This window comes from Natator depressus, chromosome 1, assembly GCF_965152275.1.
Source record: "Natator depressus isolate rNatDep1 chromosome 1, rNatDep2.hap1, whole genome shotgun sequence".
Lineage (NCBI taxonomy): Eukaryota > Metazoa > Chordata > Testudines > Cheloniidae > Natator > Natator depressus.
Window position 1 is genome coordinate 219,572,738 of NC_134234.1, and position 16,376 is coordinate 219,589,113.

Consider the following 16,376-nt stretch of genomic DNA (forward strand, 5'->3'; position numbering starts at 1 on the left):
GGAGGAAGGATCCTGAGAACTGTCTGGTATGTCACCCTCGGGCATACCCTCAAAGCAAGTGCTTACCCACCTGCTTATTGCGGGCCAAGCTCGACTGAGGGGCCTGCGAAGGTTGTCGGCTAGGATGCTGCTTGTAGCCTCTGGATTTCTTAAAGGGAGGCTCCTGGCAAGGGTGGGTGGTGTCCGCTGCATCCAACGCCTCCTGGAGCATCGCCCTGGCTGCAGTCATGCCCTCCTCCATAATAGCCCAGAACTCCTTCCTAGAAGCCTCAGGAAGAGAGCCCTTGAACTTGGCCATGGCTTGCCACACGTTTAAAATCATAGCATCCCAGGAGGGCCTGATGGCTGGCCACCCTCAAGTGGAGGCTGAAGGACAAATAAACCGTATGCCCAAACAAGTCTAGTCTCTTGGAGTCTTTGTTCTTAGGGGTAGCCCTGGGTTGACCTTGTCGCTCCCTGTGGTTAACGGCTTCTACCACTAGGGAGTTGGGAGCAGGGTGGGTGTACAGGTACTCGTGGCCTTTGGATGGCACAAAGTACTTGTGCTCAGCCATCTTGGAGATGGGTGGCAGGGAGGAGGGAGTTTGCCACAGGGCATTAGTGATTTTAGAGACCCCATCGTAAAGGGGCAGAGCCTGGCTGGTGCTGTGGAGCAGAGCACATTGAAGAGAGAGTCTGAGAGCTCCTCTATCTCCCCTGCCTGAAGACCCAGGTTGACAGAGACCCTCTTCAGTAGTTCCTGGTGCATATTAGCGTCATCCGGAGGAACCGTGGGAGGGAGTCCCGTTACAGCCTTGTCTGGCGGCGACGAGGAAGATGCTGGTGCTGTAGGGTCCTCCACAACCATTGGTGGCCCAGTGGCTTGCTCCCCTGCTCCCTCTTGGGCTTGTGAGGTCCTCGCACCCAAGGCTTCGTGTGCCAGAGAAGGGTGGGAGAGAGAGGCAGCTGGTCTCTTTGAGGCTTTGGACACTGAGCGGGTGGCTTGGGAGGGCTGGGTGAACCCCCATGGGTATCATGGCGCCAGCCACTGTGCCTGAGGCCACCGGGCCGGTTTCGGTGCCAACAATGTAACTGGTACTGCCGGTACCGGAGCCTGTCCCGCCGTCAGGGAACCTTGCTTCAAACCAGGGCTGGATCCTGAGCGGTTACCCCCAGGTGACCAGGACAGAGCAGAACGGTGGGTCTGTCTGATTTGGAGCAGAGTCTCAGGGACCGCTGGCGCTCGATGGATTCACGACGGCTTGGAGCCACTGATCTACATCTCGCAGTACCACAGTCTCGGAGATACTGGGTGCCGGGACTGGTACTCCTGCTGGGGGGCGCGGTGCCTCCAAAGGTCTGCGCCTGCTGGCCAGCGAGCTGTGCCTCAAGCCTCTGCCCAAGGTTCGGGGACCAAATGGGGCTGCTCTATGTTTGCCTATCACAGTCAGATGCATTGCAGCTACGGGAGGGCAAACGCGGCAGAACGTCCCCAGCAATGGGGAATGGTGCCGCTGAGGCAGGGACTGAAGCAGTCCAAATGTGGGTTTACCCCATGACCAGGAAACCACAGGAGCCAATGTGGGTGGCACTGGGAGGAACATGATCTCCTGCGCTGCCTGCAGGGCCTCTGGCATGGATGGCACCTGGAGCTGATGGAGGCCTCTGCCACTATCCAGAGTAGCCAGTGGGGAGCAGGTTGGGCTACACTGCTCCACCAGAGCTTGGGCCCGAGATCCCAATGCGGGTGAAGAGTTGCCCAGCATGGGACCTTGCTCACTCCCAGTCTTATCCTTTCCCGTGAGGGAGGTTGGAGACCAGCCCTGTCCCACTTTTTTGCGCTTCTTGATCGAAGCCACGGATGGGGACCAGTGCTGGCTCATGGTCCTGACAGGGTGCTGCACACAGAGGTCACATGTTGTCCGGCACCGAGTCGGAGTGTTGCTCTGGTGCCAGAGCGAGGGCAGACTCAATAAGGAGCGCTCTTAAATATCGCGCTCCTTCTTAGTCCTTGGCTTGAAGGACTTGCAAATTTTGCACTTCTCACTAATATGTCCTTCACCCAAGCAATACAGACAACTTCTATGTGGATCACTAATGGGCAGGACTTGAAGCCTGGGGATCAGGGCATGCCTGAGGCAAAGTCCCGTTTGAGACCTACAAAGTCTCTAACTATAGCTTCGGGATTTATAAACACTAACAGAAAACTATATACAGTCTAATACAGGAGATAACTCGTTCGTACAAACCAACAGCTACAGCACTAACTGAAGCAGCAACAGTTCCAGCACCATCACTGGCGGCAAGATGGAACTGAGAGTGGGGCAAACTGGCGGGACCCTATATACTGCAGCATGTGCACGCGCCACTCCAGGGGGTGCCGGAGCCAGCCCCCTACGGAAACTGCCGAGGGAAAAACTTTTGGCACTGGTGCATGTGGCGAGCACACACACCTAAGTTGAATGGACAGGAGCAATCACTCGAAGAAGTAGTTTACATACTGGGAGTGATGTAGTATTTAAACAGCCTTGTGCCCTAGTCACACTGTGAGTAGGGGGGGAAATGGTATTCCCTAATAGCAACAATTCTCCCTCTGGATAATAAAGGAGCAGGATTGTGGGGTTCTAACTAGAGTCCAATGCAGAGCTCTTTGGATCAGAGAATTGGTGGAGCTGGTGTAGGGCCTCTAAAAAGGGAGTGTTTAGTTTGAATGTGGCTGGCACTGCTGAGGTCTCTCTCAGTCTAAGAGGAATACAGAGACAACTCAACCCTATGTACCTGCCTCTCACGAGTTGCTCTCCTAGACATGCAGCTGTACAGTATATACTGGCTCAGTACCAGGGACTAAGCTTTTATATGCAGCATAGACTAGATCTATGGCATTCAGCATGTTTAAAGGATACTTAATGAACACTCCAATACTGTGATTGTAGATTTCACTTGGGAGGATTCCACTGAATTCAGTGGGCTTTGCATCAGGCCCTTATACTGCAGTATGTTTATGTACAAAGGAATATTCTTTAGGTAGACAGATACATTTAGCAAGTCCAACTCTTGGCCCTGGTCTACACTACAGGGTTAGGTTGAATTTAGCCCTGTTAGGTCGATTTTAAAATGAATGCGTCTACACAACCAACCCCATTCCATCGACCTAAAGGGCTGTTAAAATAGACTTCTGTACTCCTCCCCGGTGAGGGGACTAGCGCTAAAATTGACCTTGCTGGGTCGAATTTGGGGTAGTGCAGATGCAATTTGACGCTATTGGCCTCCAGGAGCTATCCCAGAGTGCTCCAATGTGACCACTCTGGACAGCACTTTGAACTCCGATGCTCTAGCCAGGTATACTAGCCAGTAAAAGCCCTGGGAAATTTTGAATTTCATTTCCTGTTTGGTCAGCATGGCGAGCTCAGCAGCACAGGTGACCATGAAATCTCCCGAGAATCACAAATGAGCTCCAGCATGGACCAAACAGGAGACACTGGATCTGATTGCTGTACGGGGAGAAGAATGTGTGCAGGCTGAACTCTGATTAAAAAGAAGAAATGCAAATATATATGCCCAAATCGCACAGGGCATGGTGGAGAGAGGCTACAACAGGGACACACAGCAGTGCCGCGTGAAAGTTAAGGAGCTCAGGCAAGCCTACCAAAAGACAAAGGAGGCAAACAGTCGCTCCGGGTCAGAGCCCCATACATGTCGCTTCTATGATCAGCTGGCATTTTTTTTGGGGGGGGGGGGGAACACCCTACAACTACCATGCCACTGTCTGTGGACACCTGCAAGGGGGGAGTCACACAATTTTGTGGAGGAGGAGGAGAATGCGCAGCCGGCAAGCAGTGAATCTGTTCTCCCCGGCAGCCAGGACCTTTTCATCACCCTGGAGCCAATACCCTCCCACGGCAGGATCCCCAACCCTGAAGCAGGAGAAGGCACCTCTGGTGAGTGCACATTTGTAACTACAGTACGGGGTTTTAAAGCAATAGTGTTTAATGTTTGATTTGCCCTGAAGAATTGGGATGCATTCGCGGCCAGTACAGCTACTGGAAAAGTCTAACATGTATGGGGATGGAGCGGGAATCCTCCAGGGATATCTCCATGAAGCTCTCCTGGAGGTTCTCTGAAAGCCTTTGCAGAAGGTTTCTGGGGAGGGCTGACTTATTTCATCCTCCATGGCAGGACACGTTACACACCAAGCCAGTAGCAAGTAGTCTGGAATAATTGCAGCACAAAGCATGGCAACGAATGGTCCTGGGTTTTGGTCACATCCAAGCAACATTCGGTCTATATCTTTCTGTGTTAGCCTCAGGAGAGTGATATCATTCATGGTCACCTGGTTGAAATAGGGGAATTTTTGTAAGGGAACAGTAAGAGGACTCCGTTCATGCTGGGTTGTTTGCCCTTGGCTAAAAGGGATCATCCCAGAGAACAGCCACGCGGCAGGGGGAGGGGTGAAGGGATCATCCCAGAGAATGGCCACGCTGTGGGGTGGAGGGAGGTGTGTGCTGCACATCCACCAAAAACCGCAGCCCCTCCTTTTAAATGTGAAACCCAGCCGCCATTGCTTGCTATGGGAAAGGATGGCACTGCAGTTTGAAACCATTCCCACATGTTATGAAGGTGTAAGAAGCCAACCCCGCGTACCAAGAGGCTTACCATGGCTGCCTGGAAACCGAAATCTGTTGCCCAGCCGTGTGTGATATGTCACCATACTGGCAGGCGCTCAATATAAAAGGCAAAATGCGACCTTGTACCTAAAGCACATGTGCTGTCTGCTGTGAATTGCTTGATTCACTGTGAAAGAGTCTCCCTTTTGTTCTCAGAAATGTATCATCTTAAACTTTACTCTCCCTTTTTATCTGCCCCCAGGTGCAAATGTTTCTATGCTCACCCTATCATCTCCATCCCTGAGGTTATCGCAGATTAGAAGGTGAAAAAAACGTACTCGCGATGACATGTTTTCCGAGCTCATGCAGTCCTCCTGCACTGATACGGCACAGCTTAATGCGTTCAGTGGCAGAGGCCAGGAAAGCATTAAGTGAGTGCGAAGAGTGGAGGCAGGAGGCGATGCTGAGGCTAATGCGGGAGCAAACGGACATGATGAAGTGTCTGTTGGAGCTGCAGGAAAGCCAACAAAAGCACAGATCCCCGATGCATCCATTGTATAACTGCCTGCCCTCCTCCCCAAGTTCCATATCCTCCTCACCCAGATGCCCAAGAATGTGGCATGGAGAGGCTCTGGGCACCCAGCCACTCCACTCCAGAGGATGGCCCAAGCAACGGAAGGCTGTCATTTAAACAGTTTTGATTTGTAGTGTGGCTACAATAAGCAATGTGGCCTTGTTCTTCCCTCCTCCCGTACCCCACCCCACCCCACCCAGGCTTCCTTGTCAGTTATTTCACTTTTTTTTTTTTTTAATTAAGAAAGAATGAATGCATGGCTTCAAAACAATAGTTTCTTTATTTTCTTTGCCAGCTGTGATCGAAGGGGGGAGGGTGGTTGGCTTACAGAGAATTAAAATCAACAAAAGGGGTGGGTTTGCAGCAAGGAGAAACACACACAACTGTCACACCGTAGCCTGGCCAGTCATGAAACTGGTTTTCAAAGTCTCTCTGATAAACCTAGGTCCACTGGTTTCTTGGGCAGCAGCCTTAGTTGTTGCACCACACCGATCCATCCAATTACCAAGGAAATCACAGGTTTGGGTGCGCCAGCTTCCAGGGTTCTATAACCTGCTTCCTGATTGGCCACATGGTCTTGACCCTCACTGGCTGGTGGCTATATATAAACTTCCTGCTTCTTTCCTGACCTTGTCTGAGCAACAAGCCATTGCTTGCTACTTGGACCCTACTTGATCCTGCTGTGCCACCTCACCTGACCCCTGTCTTATCACCTCACTTGATCTTGCCTTGCCATCTCACCAAGCCCCGCCAGCAGTCATGCTGTACCTTTCCCTTGGATAGGATCTCCTGGCTATTGGACTTCTTGCTTGACATCTGACTACTGATCTAGACCTCTCTCAACCTGCCTGATTTCTGAGCATTACACTAACTTCCAGAAACTTATCTGCTGATTTTCTTTAACATTTACTCCTTTTGGAGCCCATTGAAGCATAATGCCATAAAGTTCAAGGAGAGGTTATCAAGCCCTCTATGCCGTTGGCGTGTCTAAAACTGCTGACACATTACAAAAGGAGGGTAATATCTAGTAACTGACAGCTGCAACAATAAAATAGATACCAGGGAACCTTACCTAGAGCTAACAACAACAACAGTATGCTGTGCTGAGCTATTGAGCGAATAGCTCATTAACATTTATCACAGGAAATGCAAACAGAGCTTTTAGAAGTTTTGTAAAAATAATATCCTTCATTTTATTTTGTGGGAATGGACTGCATTTGGACTTTTGTTGTTTTATTATGAAAAATGTAGCTGCAGTTGTCAATGAAGAAAGCCGTAGAACTATGTGGAAAATAATATTCACTGAAGGCAAAATGATAGAAAAATTGTGGATTTGACAGATTTGCAAAAAGCAAACAATAGGATACTTCTCCATTGAACCATTTGCTAGATGTAAGTTACCTCTGCAGGTAAGTATGCAATTCTAGTTCCAGGCCGTAAGGGGCCAGCAAAGACTTTTTTTTTTTTTTTTTTTTTTTTTTTTAACACAACATCCCTTCCTCCTCCTAGCCCTGTTTGTTAAGTCTTTAACTCCCTGGGGACCACTAGTGGGACATCAAATAACATCGCTCGAGTCAGTTTTGCCGAGGACAGAGTTTTAGATACTCTAAATTCTCCCATGGCTGCTACTTGTAGCCTCAATACAGCCTCTGTACACTAATGTTTCCCAGTATTTTTAATGTTTCATAATCGAGGTTGATCCTGTAACTGGCACTGATGGACAGCAGGATGTGAATGGACTACAAAGTCCCTCCACTGGTTTATCAGCTTTACTGCTGTGCCCTATGAGAGAAAACAAGTATCGTAATTGTTAGCACCTGTTGATGTTGTGGTGGTTCAGCAGCCCTGAGAAGGGCAGGGAGATCCCACAGGGGGGTTACTTTGAATTTTACTGATGTTTGAGCAGTGTTCAGCTTTCCTCAGGGGGCGGCGGGGGGGAGGAGTTAGTTAATGGCTCATAAATGTCACCATGTAATTTACAATGACGACATTTGTTAAATGTCACTGAACTCTGTTATGGATGCACCAAATTTGCATTGTGATTATGGTGATTTCACAATGTCTCACCACATTGATGTCAACATGTTTTTGATGTTCATTGGGAATTATTTTCCATATAAAAATCAATTAAAAAAAAATTAAAATATATAGTTTTCAAATCCTGTATATCATTGGGGGGATGGGATAGCTCAGTGGTTTGAGCATTGGCTTGCTAAACCCAGGGTTGTGAGCTCAATCCTTGAGGGGGCCATTTAGGGATCTGGGGAGGTGGGGATTGGTCCTGCTTTGAGCCGGGGGTGGGACTAGACAACCTCCTGAGGTCCCTTCCTACCCTGAGATTCTATGGTTTAAGTGATCTGTGTGCAGCTTATTTTTTCCATACTAAACCTATGTAGGGTTTGTAGCAGAAGAGTGATACTGTCCTCAACAGGTGAAATATAACATCTTGTCATCTACTGTACACATGTAATTGCCCTGTTGATTACAGTTTAGATTTCTTTGTAAAATGCAGCAACCTACCTTGGATTTCACCATATTTGCCACTCTCTCCTGCATTGATTGTCCTGCCTTTGGCCTCACAAGGATATAAACAGCTTCCACATTAGGGCTGGCACGCAGTAGCTTTTCCATCAGTACTTTGCCCATGAAACCCGTGGCTCCTGTGATGAGTACGGTCTTTCCATTGTAATAAGCTGCAATTGAAGACATGGTGCTCTCTCTCTCTCTGTCCTCCTTCTGACTTCCTGCAGGAAGTACCTGAGGGGAATCAATAACAGAGCAAGAGATTAGATGCTGGGAAGTTTGACTAAGAATATGGTGCACACTTGAGGCCCAGACCAGACCATGCAAGCTGACATCTGCAATAGCCGTTTCAGTCTGTTAGCTGAGGCAGCTCCCATAGCAGACCAATCAGCAGCAACTTTAAAGATTTTTTTTTTAATAGAGGATTGAACATGGACCAGACAAACTCATGAACTTGCAAAGCCTAAACTCCAGTGTAGCCTTAGCCTCCATATTACTATTTATATTATTGTAGCACCTAGAGGCTGCAATCTGGAGTAAGCTAGGCACTGTCCATACACATAGTAAGAGACAGTTGCTGCCTTGAAGAGTTTGCAGCCAAAATAGACAAGACAGACAAACAGCAGGATGGGAAACAGAGGCGCAGAGAGGCAAAGTGACTTGTTGAAGTTCACGCAGTCGATCAGCTGCCGCACAGGGAACAGAACTCAGGCCTCCTAATGAATATCTTATCCACCAGAGCACACTGTGTCAAATCAACTGGGATTGTGTCCCAGCATAAAGAGTTCTCCTTGGACAGCCACCTTGCCATGGGGCCAACCTTTCCCTACCACCTGTGATTTGGGAATAAGTTCATTTGGGTAAACCTGGTGAGGTAAGTGGGTCTCAGAGCCCAGGCTCCAGCTCGAGCATAAACATCTACATTACAATTTTTAGCCCCACAGCTCAAGGCCCACAAGCCTGAGTCAACTGACCTAGGCTCTGAGACTCGGTGTCATGAGTTTTCTATTGCAGACATGCCCTAAGCATGGGCTCTGACTCAGGTCTGAGGCCGAGCCCAAGCCCAAGCCCCCCTTCCATCCATGCACAAATCAGGCTGACTTGGGTAAGCAAGCACTCAGGACCCAGGCCCTTGGACCCTGCTAAGGAGGTGGGTTAGAACCCGAGTCCTGCTGTGACTTGGGTCCAAGCCCTGTCATTTTGCAGTGTGGATGCAACTCAAGCCACTCACCCAAATCAGACCTGGGGCCAACAATTGTAAGCCCAGGTATACAATGCAATGTGGATGCTCAAGCACAGGCTTGGAAACACAGAGTCAACAAGTCCAGGTCCCAAAGACCTGGGCTTTACATGCAATGTAGACACACAGACATCTCCTGTTTCTCTCATCACCCTGGGTTTCTCCTGAGCACAGATTTCTTATCTATTTGCTGTATTACTGGTAATCTAATAATCTATTGATCTATATACCTATCTGGATTTATATATGACCAATCATGTCACAGTTTTGTGATATGGGCAACTGTTTAATAAGTACTACTTGAGGCCATCCATTACACTCATTTAATTGTGGCCTAGGCTGGATTTGAAAATAGGCTAGTGCATTAACTTACTGAGCCAGAGTCCCCACAATTATTAATTTGTGAAATAACCTCATTTGACAGCGAAGTTTCTCTTTGACCCATTTTCTAAATTGGATGGTACACCTGAAGATTGGTTTTGGATCGCTTCTAAAGCTGGGATTTTCCTTTGTTTTATATTATATAATGCAGAGTCTACAAGGCTTGGGATAATACTTCAGCTGGATTTGATTCACTAACTTAAGCATCTGGGCTTCTTTCCTGTTCACTGTTTTTTCCCCTATAGTGAATTTAGTGCTGATGAAAATTGACAGAGTGGCAGCACTGGAGACTGAAAATTCTATATAGATCCAATAAATATGTAACGCAGGTAATGACAATATAAAATTTCCCAGCACCAGCTAGCCACTGTGCCACAGCACTGCCATAGGAGGACCACGACCTGGAAAGGTCGGAAGTTACCTGCTCTATATCTATACAGTCCTTGACCATGAGGCTTTCTGCCAATAATGATGCCAGTTGTGCTATGCTTGTATTTATCCTCTAAAATGATAGCCTGGGCTATTAGTTGTATTGATAGATTCCAAGGCCAGAAGGGACAATTGTGATCATCCAGTCTGATCTTTTGTATAGCACAGGCCATAGAACTTCCCAGAAATAATTCCTAGGGCAGATCTTTTAGAAAAACAGCCAATCTTGATTTAACAATTGCCAGTGATGGAGAACCCAGCATGACTCTTGAGAAATTGTTCCAAGAGTTAATTACCCTCACTGTTAAAAATTTGTCTTCTTTCTGGTCAAAATGTGCCTGGCTTCAACTTTCAGCCATTGGATCATGCTATACCTTCTGTTAGATTGAAGAGCCCAATATTAAATATTTATTCCCCCTGTAGATACCTATAGACTGTAATCAAGTCAGCCCTTAACCTGCTCTTTGTTAAGCTAAACAGATTGAGATCCTTAAATCTAATCACTAGAAGGCTTGTTGTCTAATCCTTTAATCATTCTCATGGCTCTTCTGTGAACTCTCCAATTTATCAACATCCTTCTTGAATTGTAGGCACCAGAACTGGACACAGTAGTTCAGCAACGGTTGCACCAGTGCCAAATGCAGAGGTAAAATAACCTCTCTGCTCCCACTTGATATTCCCCTGACTATGCACCCCAGGATCGCGTTAGCTCTTTTGGCCACAGCATCACACTACAATAGTTGAAAGTCTTACTATTTGATGCATTAAAATGGGTGTTCAAAACTAGGAGAACCAGGTAAAATTTTCAAGACTGCCTACTCCCAGTTTCAGGAGTGACAGGTGCCTGTTTGCCTAAGTCACTTCTGAAAATTTTACCCTAAATAATGAATTTGACACGTCCACTAATTTAGACATATTTAAATATAGTATAGAGGCTTGGTAGAAATTCAGTATTTCTGGGACTGCCATCAAATTGGTTGGTTAGTAGAATTCAAAAATTGGATATTTCAAAAATTCAGTTTCTTTTTTGTGGACCCCTTTTGCGAACAAGTGGCTGGTTTGTCATCCTTCAACCTTTCCATATAGTTAAGACTTATTACCAACTATCCTCAATTGAACATTAGGTTGTAATTAAGCAAAATTATCAATAATTGTCAACATAGCAGCAGAGGTGCTGGAACAATTTGTATAGTGGGGGTGCTGGGAGCCAATGAACCAAATGGTATATAATGGAAACCACTTCAAGCCAGGGGATGCGGCAGCACCTCCGGCACCCCTAGTTCCAGCACTTATGTACAGCAGGAAACATAGGAAAATAAAGAGACTCAAAATAGTGGTTATGTGCTTAACTTACACTGAAGTGCCTCTACATCACCAATGGATGATGCCACTAGTAAAGATGAATACCATTCAGTTCTTTCCTGTAATTTAAGGTTTAGAATCAGGGTCAGGAACTTTAATACGGAACCAATGTCCAACTTTTAGTTCCACCGACCTTGCCAATGTGCCTTTTCTGGTTTGTTCACATTTAGATGGGTAGGTACATTTATTTGTGGGTGTGGGTGTCTGTGGGGAGTCTATATGAGGTTGTGCAATTATCCTCTCTGCTTGCAGCAATGATTAGTGGGGGTCACACAAATATTGACTTATGTACACTGAAGTGAGAACAGACCCAAAAGGCCCTGATTTCCGGAAGGGCTTGGTCCAATCCAGATAGAAGGCCAGTGCTCTACGCACATTTACTGTGTGAAGGCGACGTTCCTCGCTGGAGGAATGGGGCTTAGGACAGAGCACTGGAAGAAAAATGTCCTGCTCCATGTGAAAGACGGAGACCACCTTCGGGAGGAATGCGGGAGGTGAGCAAAGCTGGACTTTATCCCTGTGGAAGATCATATATGGGGGTTCCGAGGCCAAGGCCCTGAGCTCCGAGACACGTCAGGCCGACATGATTGCTACAAGGAATGCTACTTTCCATGAGAGGTAAGACCAGGAACACATGGCCAGGAGTTCAAAGGGGGGTCCCGTGAGATGAGACAACACCAGGTTTAGGTCTCATTGCAGTACGGGGGATCTAGCATACGGGAATGAATGGTCTAGGCCTCTCAGAAAGCAAGAGGTCATAGAGTGGGAAAAGACCGAGTGGCCTTGCACCGGCGGGTGGAAGGCCAATATGGCCGCCAAGTGTACCCTGACAGAGGCGGTGCCAGCCTTTGGGTCCGAAGGGACAGGAGGTACTCAAGGATAAGCTGGAGTGATGCAGACGATGGGGAGGCTCCCCGCTCCTCTGCCTATCTGGAAAATCTGGACCACTTCGCCAGGTACGTCTGGCATGTGGACGGCTTTCTATTTTCTATTAGGACCCGCCTGACTTCCTCCAAGCACCTCCTCTCCTCTTCGCCTAGCCAGTGAGCAGCCACGCTGTTAGGTGGAGCATGGCTAGATTGGGATGGAGGAGGCAGCCTCCATCCTGTAAGAGGAGGTCCGGGCGAAGCGGCAACTTTGTCGTGGGGGGCTGCTAGGAGGTGTAGGAGGGTCCCGTACCAGTGCTGGTGGGCCCACGCTGGGACTATGAGGATGACATGCGTCCTGTCCGTTTTTACTTTTTGCAGGACTTTGCCGATGAGGAGAAACGGTGGGAAGGCATAGAAAAGCTGGCCTGATCACTGTAGGAGGAAGGCGTCCGATATCGCCCCCCTCCCAACTCCTCCCCTGGAGCAGAACTTGGGGCAATGCTGGTTCTGGCAAGTTGCAAAGAGGTCGACCTGGGGAACTCCCCACTCTCGGAAGAGCAGGTGAGTGACCTCTGAGTGGAGCGACCACTCGTATTGGGGGGAGAAAATCCTGCTGAGGCGATCGGCTCGTGCATTGCGGATGCCCGGCAGGTGAAAAGCTTGCAGGGAGATATCGTGGGCTATACAGAACTCCCATAAGCTCAGGGCTTCCAGACAGAGGGCCGAGGGACGAGTCCCACCTTGCTTGTTGATGTAGTACATTGCAGCGGTGTTGTCCGTAAGGACCCTGACCACCTTGCCGCGAAGGTGCGTGCTGAAAGCTTTACACACACCAAACGAATCACCCCGAGTTCCTTGACATTTATGTGGAGGGACAATTCCAAAGCCGACCACCTCCTTTGGGTTTGCATGCTCCCTGTGTGAGCTCCCCAGCCAAAGTCTGACGCATCGGACACCAGGTCTAATGACGGGGTCACCTCCCGAAAGGCAACCCCTTGCAGCATATTGTTTGGGTAAGACCACCATTGCAGGGAGGTAAGTATCGGGGACGGTACCGTGAGAACCTTGTCTAGCCCGTCCCGGGTCTGGCAGAACTGGGAGGCTAGCCAGAGCTGGAGGGGCCTCATATGTAGCCTGGCATGGCGGACCACATATGTGCATGCTGCCATGTGTCCCAGGATCCGAAGGCATGCTCTCGCTGCTGTCACCGGGAACCCCGTGACTGAGGCGATGAGGTCTCGTAGGGCTGCGAACCTGCCCAGCGGGAGAGATGCTGCGGGCCTGAAGGAGTCGAGCAGCACCCTGATTAGCTCTATGCGCTGTATTAGAACTAACAGTGATTTGGTCTCATTTACCACTAGGCTGAGATCTGCGCATGTGGACCTGAGCAGTTCCACATGGGCCCTTACCTGGGCCCGAGAGTTGCCCTTGAGAAGCCAATCGTCCAGGTATGGGAAGATCTGTACCCCTTCCCATCTGAGGTAGGCCGCCACCACGGACATGCACTTTGTGAAAACACTGGGCACTGTGGACAGGCCAAACGGAAGGACCGTAAACTGGTAGTGGTCTAACCCCACTAGGAAGCGGAGGAAGTGCCTGTGCCCCTCGAAAACGTGAATGTGAAAACACGCATCCTGAAGGTCCAGGCCGCGTACCAGTCCCCTGGTTCCAGGGAGGGGATAATAGAACTTGGAGTGGACCAGGAAGTGGTTGAGATCCCGCAGGTCCAGGATGAGCCTGAGACCCCCTTTTGCCTTGGGGATCAGGAAATACCGGGAGTAAAAACCCTTTCCCTGGAATTCTACCAGTACTCTTTCCACTGCCCCGCCTAGAAGGTGGGCATGTTCTGGGTCCCCTGAGGCCATCGGGAAGGGGGGGTGGTTGGGCGGGGGTAAGATGAACTGCAACGTGTAGCCCCTGGAGATGGTGTTGAGGACCCATTGGTCCGATGTTATACGGGACCACGCCATGTGGAAAGCAGACAAACGGTTGCAGAACACCAACTTTATTAATAGGGGGGGGTCTCCCTGGCAACTGCCCTGGTACCCCCCTGCACATAGTCAAAACTGCCTCTTTCCCTGCTTCTTTCCCTTGAAGGGCCCGGGCTGCGGGGCAGGGCGGGACTGACACTGAGACCGAAGCTTCTGGTCTCTCAGCCTCTTATACGGCCGCTTGTATCTGCTCCGCGCAGGTTGAGCTGATGTTTGTGGCTTGGCCTTGTCCTTAGCCAGAGGAATGTAGAGTCCCAAGGTTTGCAGGGTGGTACGGGAATCCTCCATCCCATACAGGCGGACATGTATCTGATCTGCAAATAGTGCTTTTCCGTCAAACGGCAGGTCCTGCATGAGGGACTGAGCCTCCGCCGACAGCCTGGACAGGAGGAGCCACAACGCCCTGCACATGGATATGGCAGAAGCCATCGAACAGGCTGCCGTATCAGCTGCATTGGACACGGCTTGGAGGGTTGCTTTGGTCGCCGCCGCCCCTTCCTCCACCAGAGCCTTGAAGTCCTTCCTCTCCTGCTCCGGGAGGAGTGGTTCAAACTTTGGCAGAGACTCCCATAAGTTAAAGTCATATCGGCTCAGTAGGGCCTGATGATTGGCCACTCTGAGCTGGAAACTTGCTGAGGAATAACTTTTCTACCAAAGGAGTCCAGTCTCCTGAGTCTCTGTTTTTGGGGGTGGGCGCGGGCTGGCCCTGTTGTTCCCAATGGTTTACCAATTCCACGACCAGAGACTTAGGTGCCGGGTGGGAATAGAGGTACTCATGGTCCTTAGCCAGCACAAAGTACTTCCTCTCAGCCTTCTTGGAAATAGGGGGTAAGGAAGAGGGAGTTTGCCACAAGGTGTTGGAAATGTTGGGTACTCCCTGGTGGAGGGGTAGGGCCACACAGCCTGGCGCTGAGGACGACAGCACATTAAAGAGCGTGTCGGACGGGCCCTCCATCTCCTCAGCCTGCAGCTGGAGGTTGGATGCCACCCGCTTTAACGGGTCTTGATGCGCCTTGAAATCCTCCTGTGGGATAATGGGCAGCGGTGCCGTTATGGCGTCATCCGGTGCCAGAGAGAGGGCCGGCTTGGAGCCGTGGGCCTCTGGTGGTACCGAGGAATTGACTCCCAGGTTCGGAGTCCGGGCGAGGGGCCGCCGACTTGTGACCTGTTGACTTGTCCCTAGGCCAAGATGGAGAGGCCGATGGAGCCTGGGATGCCCCAGCCACTGAACGGGTTCCCGTCTGGGCAGGCATCTGTGGCCACGGTGCCCATTGGCACCGCTGCCCCTGCCATGGGGCCCCTTGCCACGTTCCAAGTTGGGGCCCTGGCAGTGCTAGCTGGTCCAGCTGAGCCGTGTGACCCGGTGATGGGTGGCTGGGTGCCGAGGCTGAGGTCACCATCGAATGCATGGTCCCATAGGAGCGGCGGGAGTGAAAGTGCCTGCGATGCAGTCTTCCGCAGGACCGGGATCTCAACTTCGAGGACCGGTACCCGTCGGAAGTGCTGCTCCGGTACTCGCCCTGGCGCCTGAGGCTACGATGCTCCGGTGCCAGTGAATCGCGAGGAGAGTCCCGTGTGCGACGTCTGGCAGAGCGGGAACTCGAACGGGAGCGTCAACGTCGATGGTGTTGGGACTGGCTGCAGTAGCTGTGACGCAAGGAGGAGCTTCTCTGGTGCCTGTCACGGTGCCTGCGTCCGCTACTGCATGGCCTGGAGGGACCTCGAGACTCCTGTCCAGGCGGCGAACCGGTTAGCCTGACTTGCGACAAGGGCGGTGGGCAGGCTGTGAGATGACTGGCCACTGCACGTCAAACGAGGCAAGGAGTGGTCCTCGGAGTGGGAGCTGCGCTGCGCTGGGGAGGTCTGGTGAGCCCCCAGCGGCAGCTTGCCGCAGGACACCTACTGTGGAATACAGTGATAGTGTGTTGACTTATTTCTAGATCTGAGAGGGAACTTCTGGCGTCTTTATATATTTATTCGGGTTGTGATGGAAGTTCTAAAATCTGATGTATAGGCTTTAAACTAGGTTCACCGGGGGAAGGAGACCAAAGCCCTGAGGTAAGTGGGGAAGTGGGATACCGGGAGGAAGCACGAGCAGGAGCGCGCGAGAGGGCAGGGCTCCTGCCTCATACTGAGAAAGAGGGACGATCAGCGAGTTATCTCAAGTGCCTATACACAAATGCAAGAAGCCTGGGAAACAAGCAGGGAGAACTGGAAGTCCTGGCACAGTCAAGGAATTATGATGTGATTGGAATAACAGAGACTTGGTGGGATAACACATGACTGGAGTACTGTCATGGATGCATATAAACTGTTCAGGAAGGACAGGCAGGGCAGAAAAGGTGGGGGAGTTGCACTGTATGTAAGGGAGCAGTCTGACTGCTCAGAGCTCAAGTATGAAACTGCAGAAAAACCTGAGAGTCT

At 50.1% G+C, this 16,376-nt stretch overlaps 1 protein-coding gene across 10 annotated transcripts in view; it reads right to left on the bottom strand.

The window, feature by feature from the left end:
* FAR2 (fatty acyl-CoA reductase 2) overlaps positions 1 to 16,376 on the bottom strand; it is a 219,332-nt gene that overhangs the window by 117,438 nt on the left and 85,518 nt on the right. For all 10 annotated transcript variants that reach the window (XM_074935921.1, XM_074935950.1, XM_074935990.1 and 7 more), the window contains one exon: positions 7,678 to 7,914. In XM_074935921.1, coding sequence (XP_074792022.1) covers positions 7,678 to 7,914 — 237 coding nt within the window. The remainder of the gene's footprint in view (positions 1 to 7,677; positions 7,915 to 16,376) is intronic.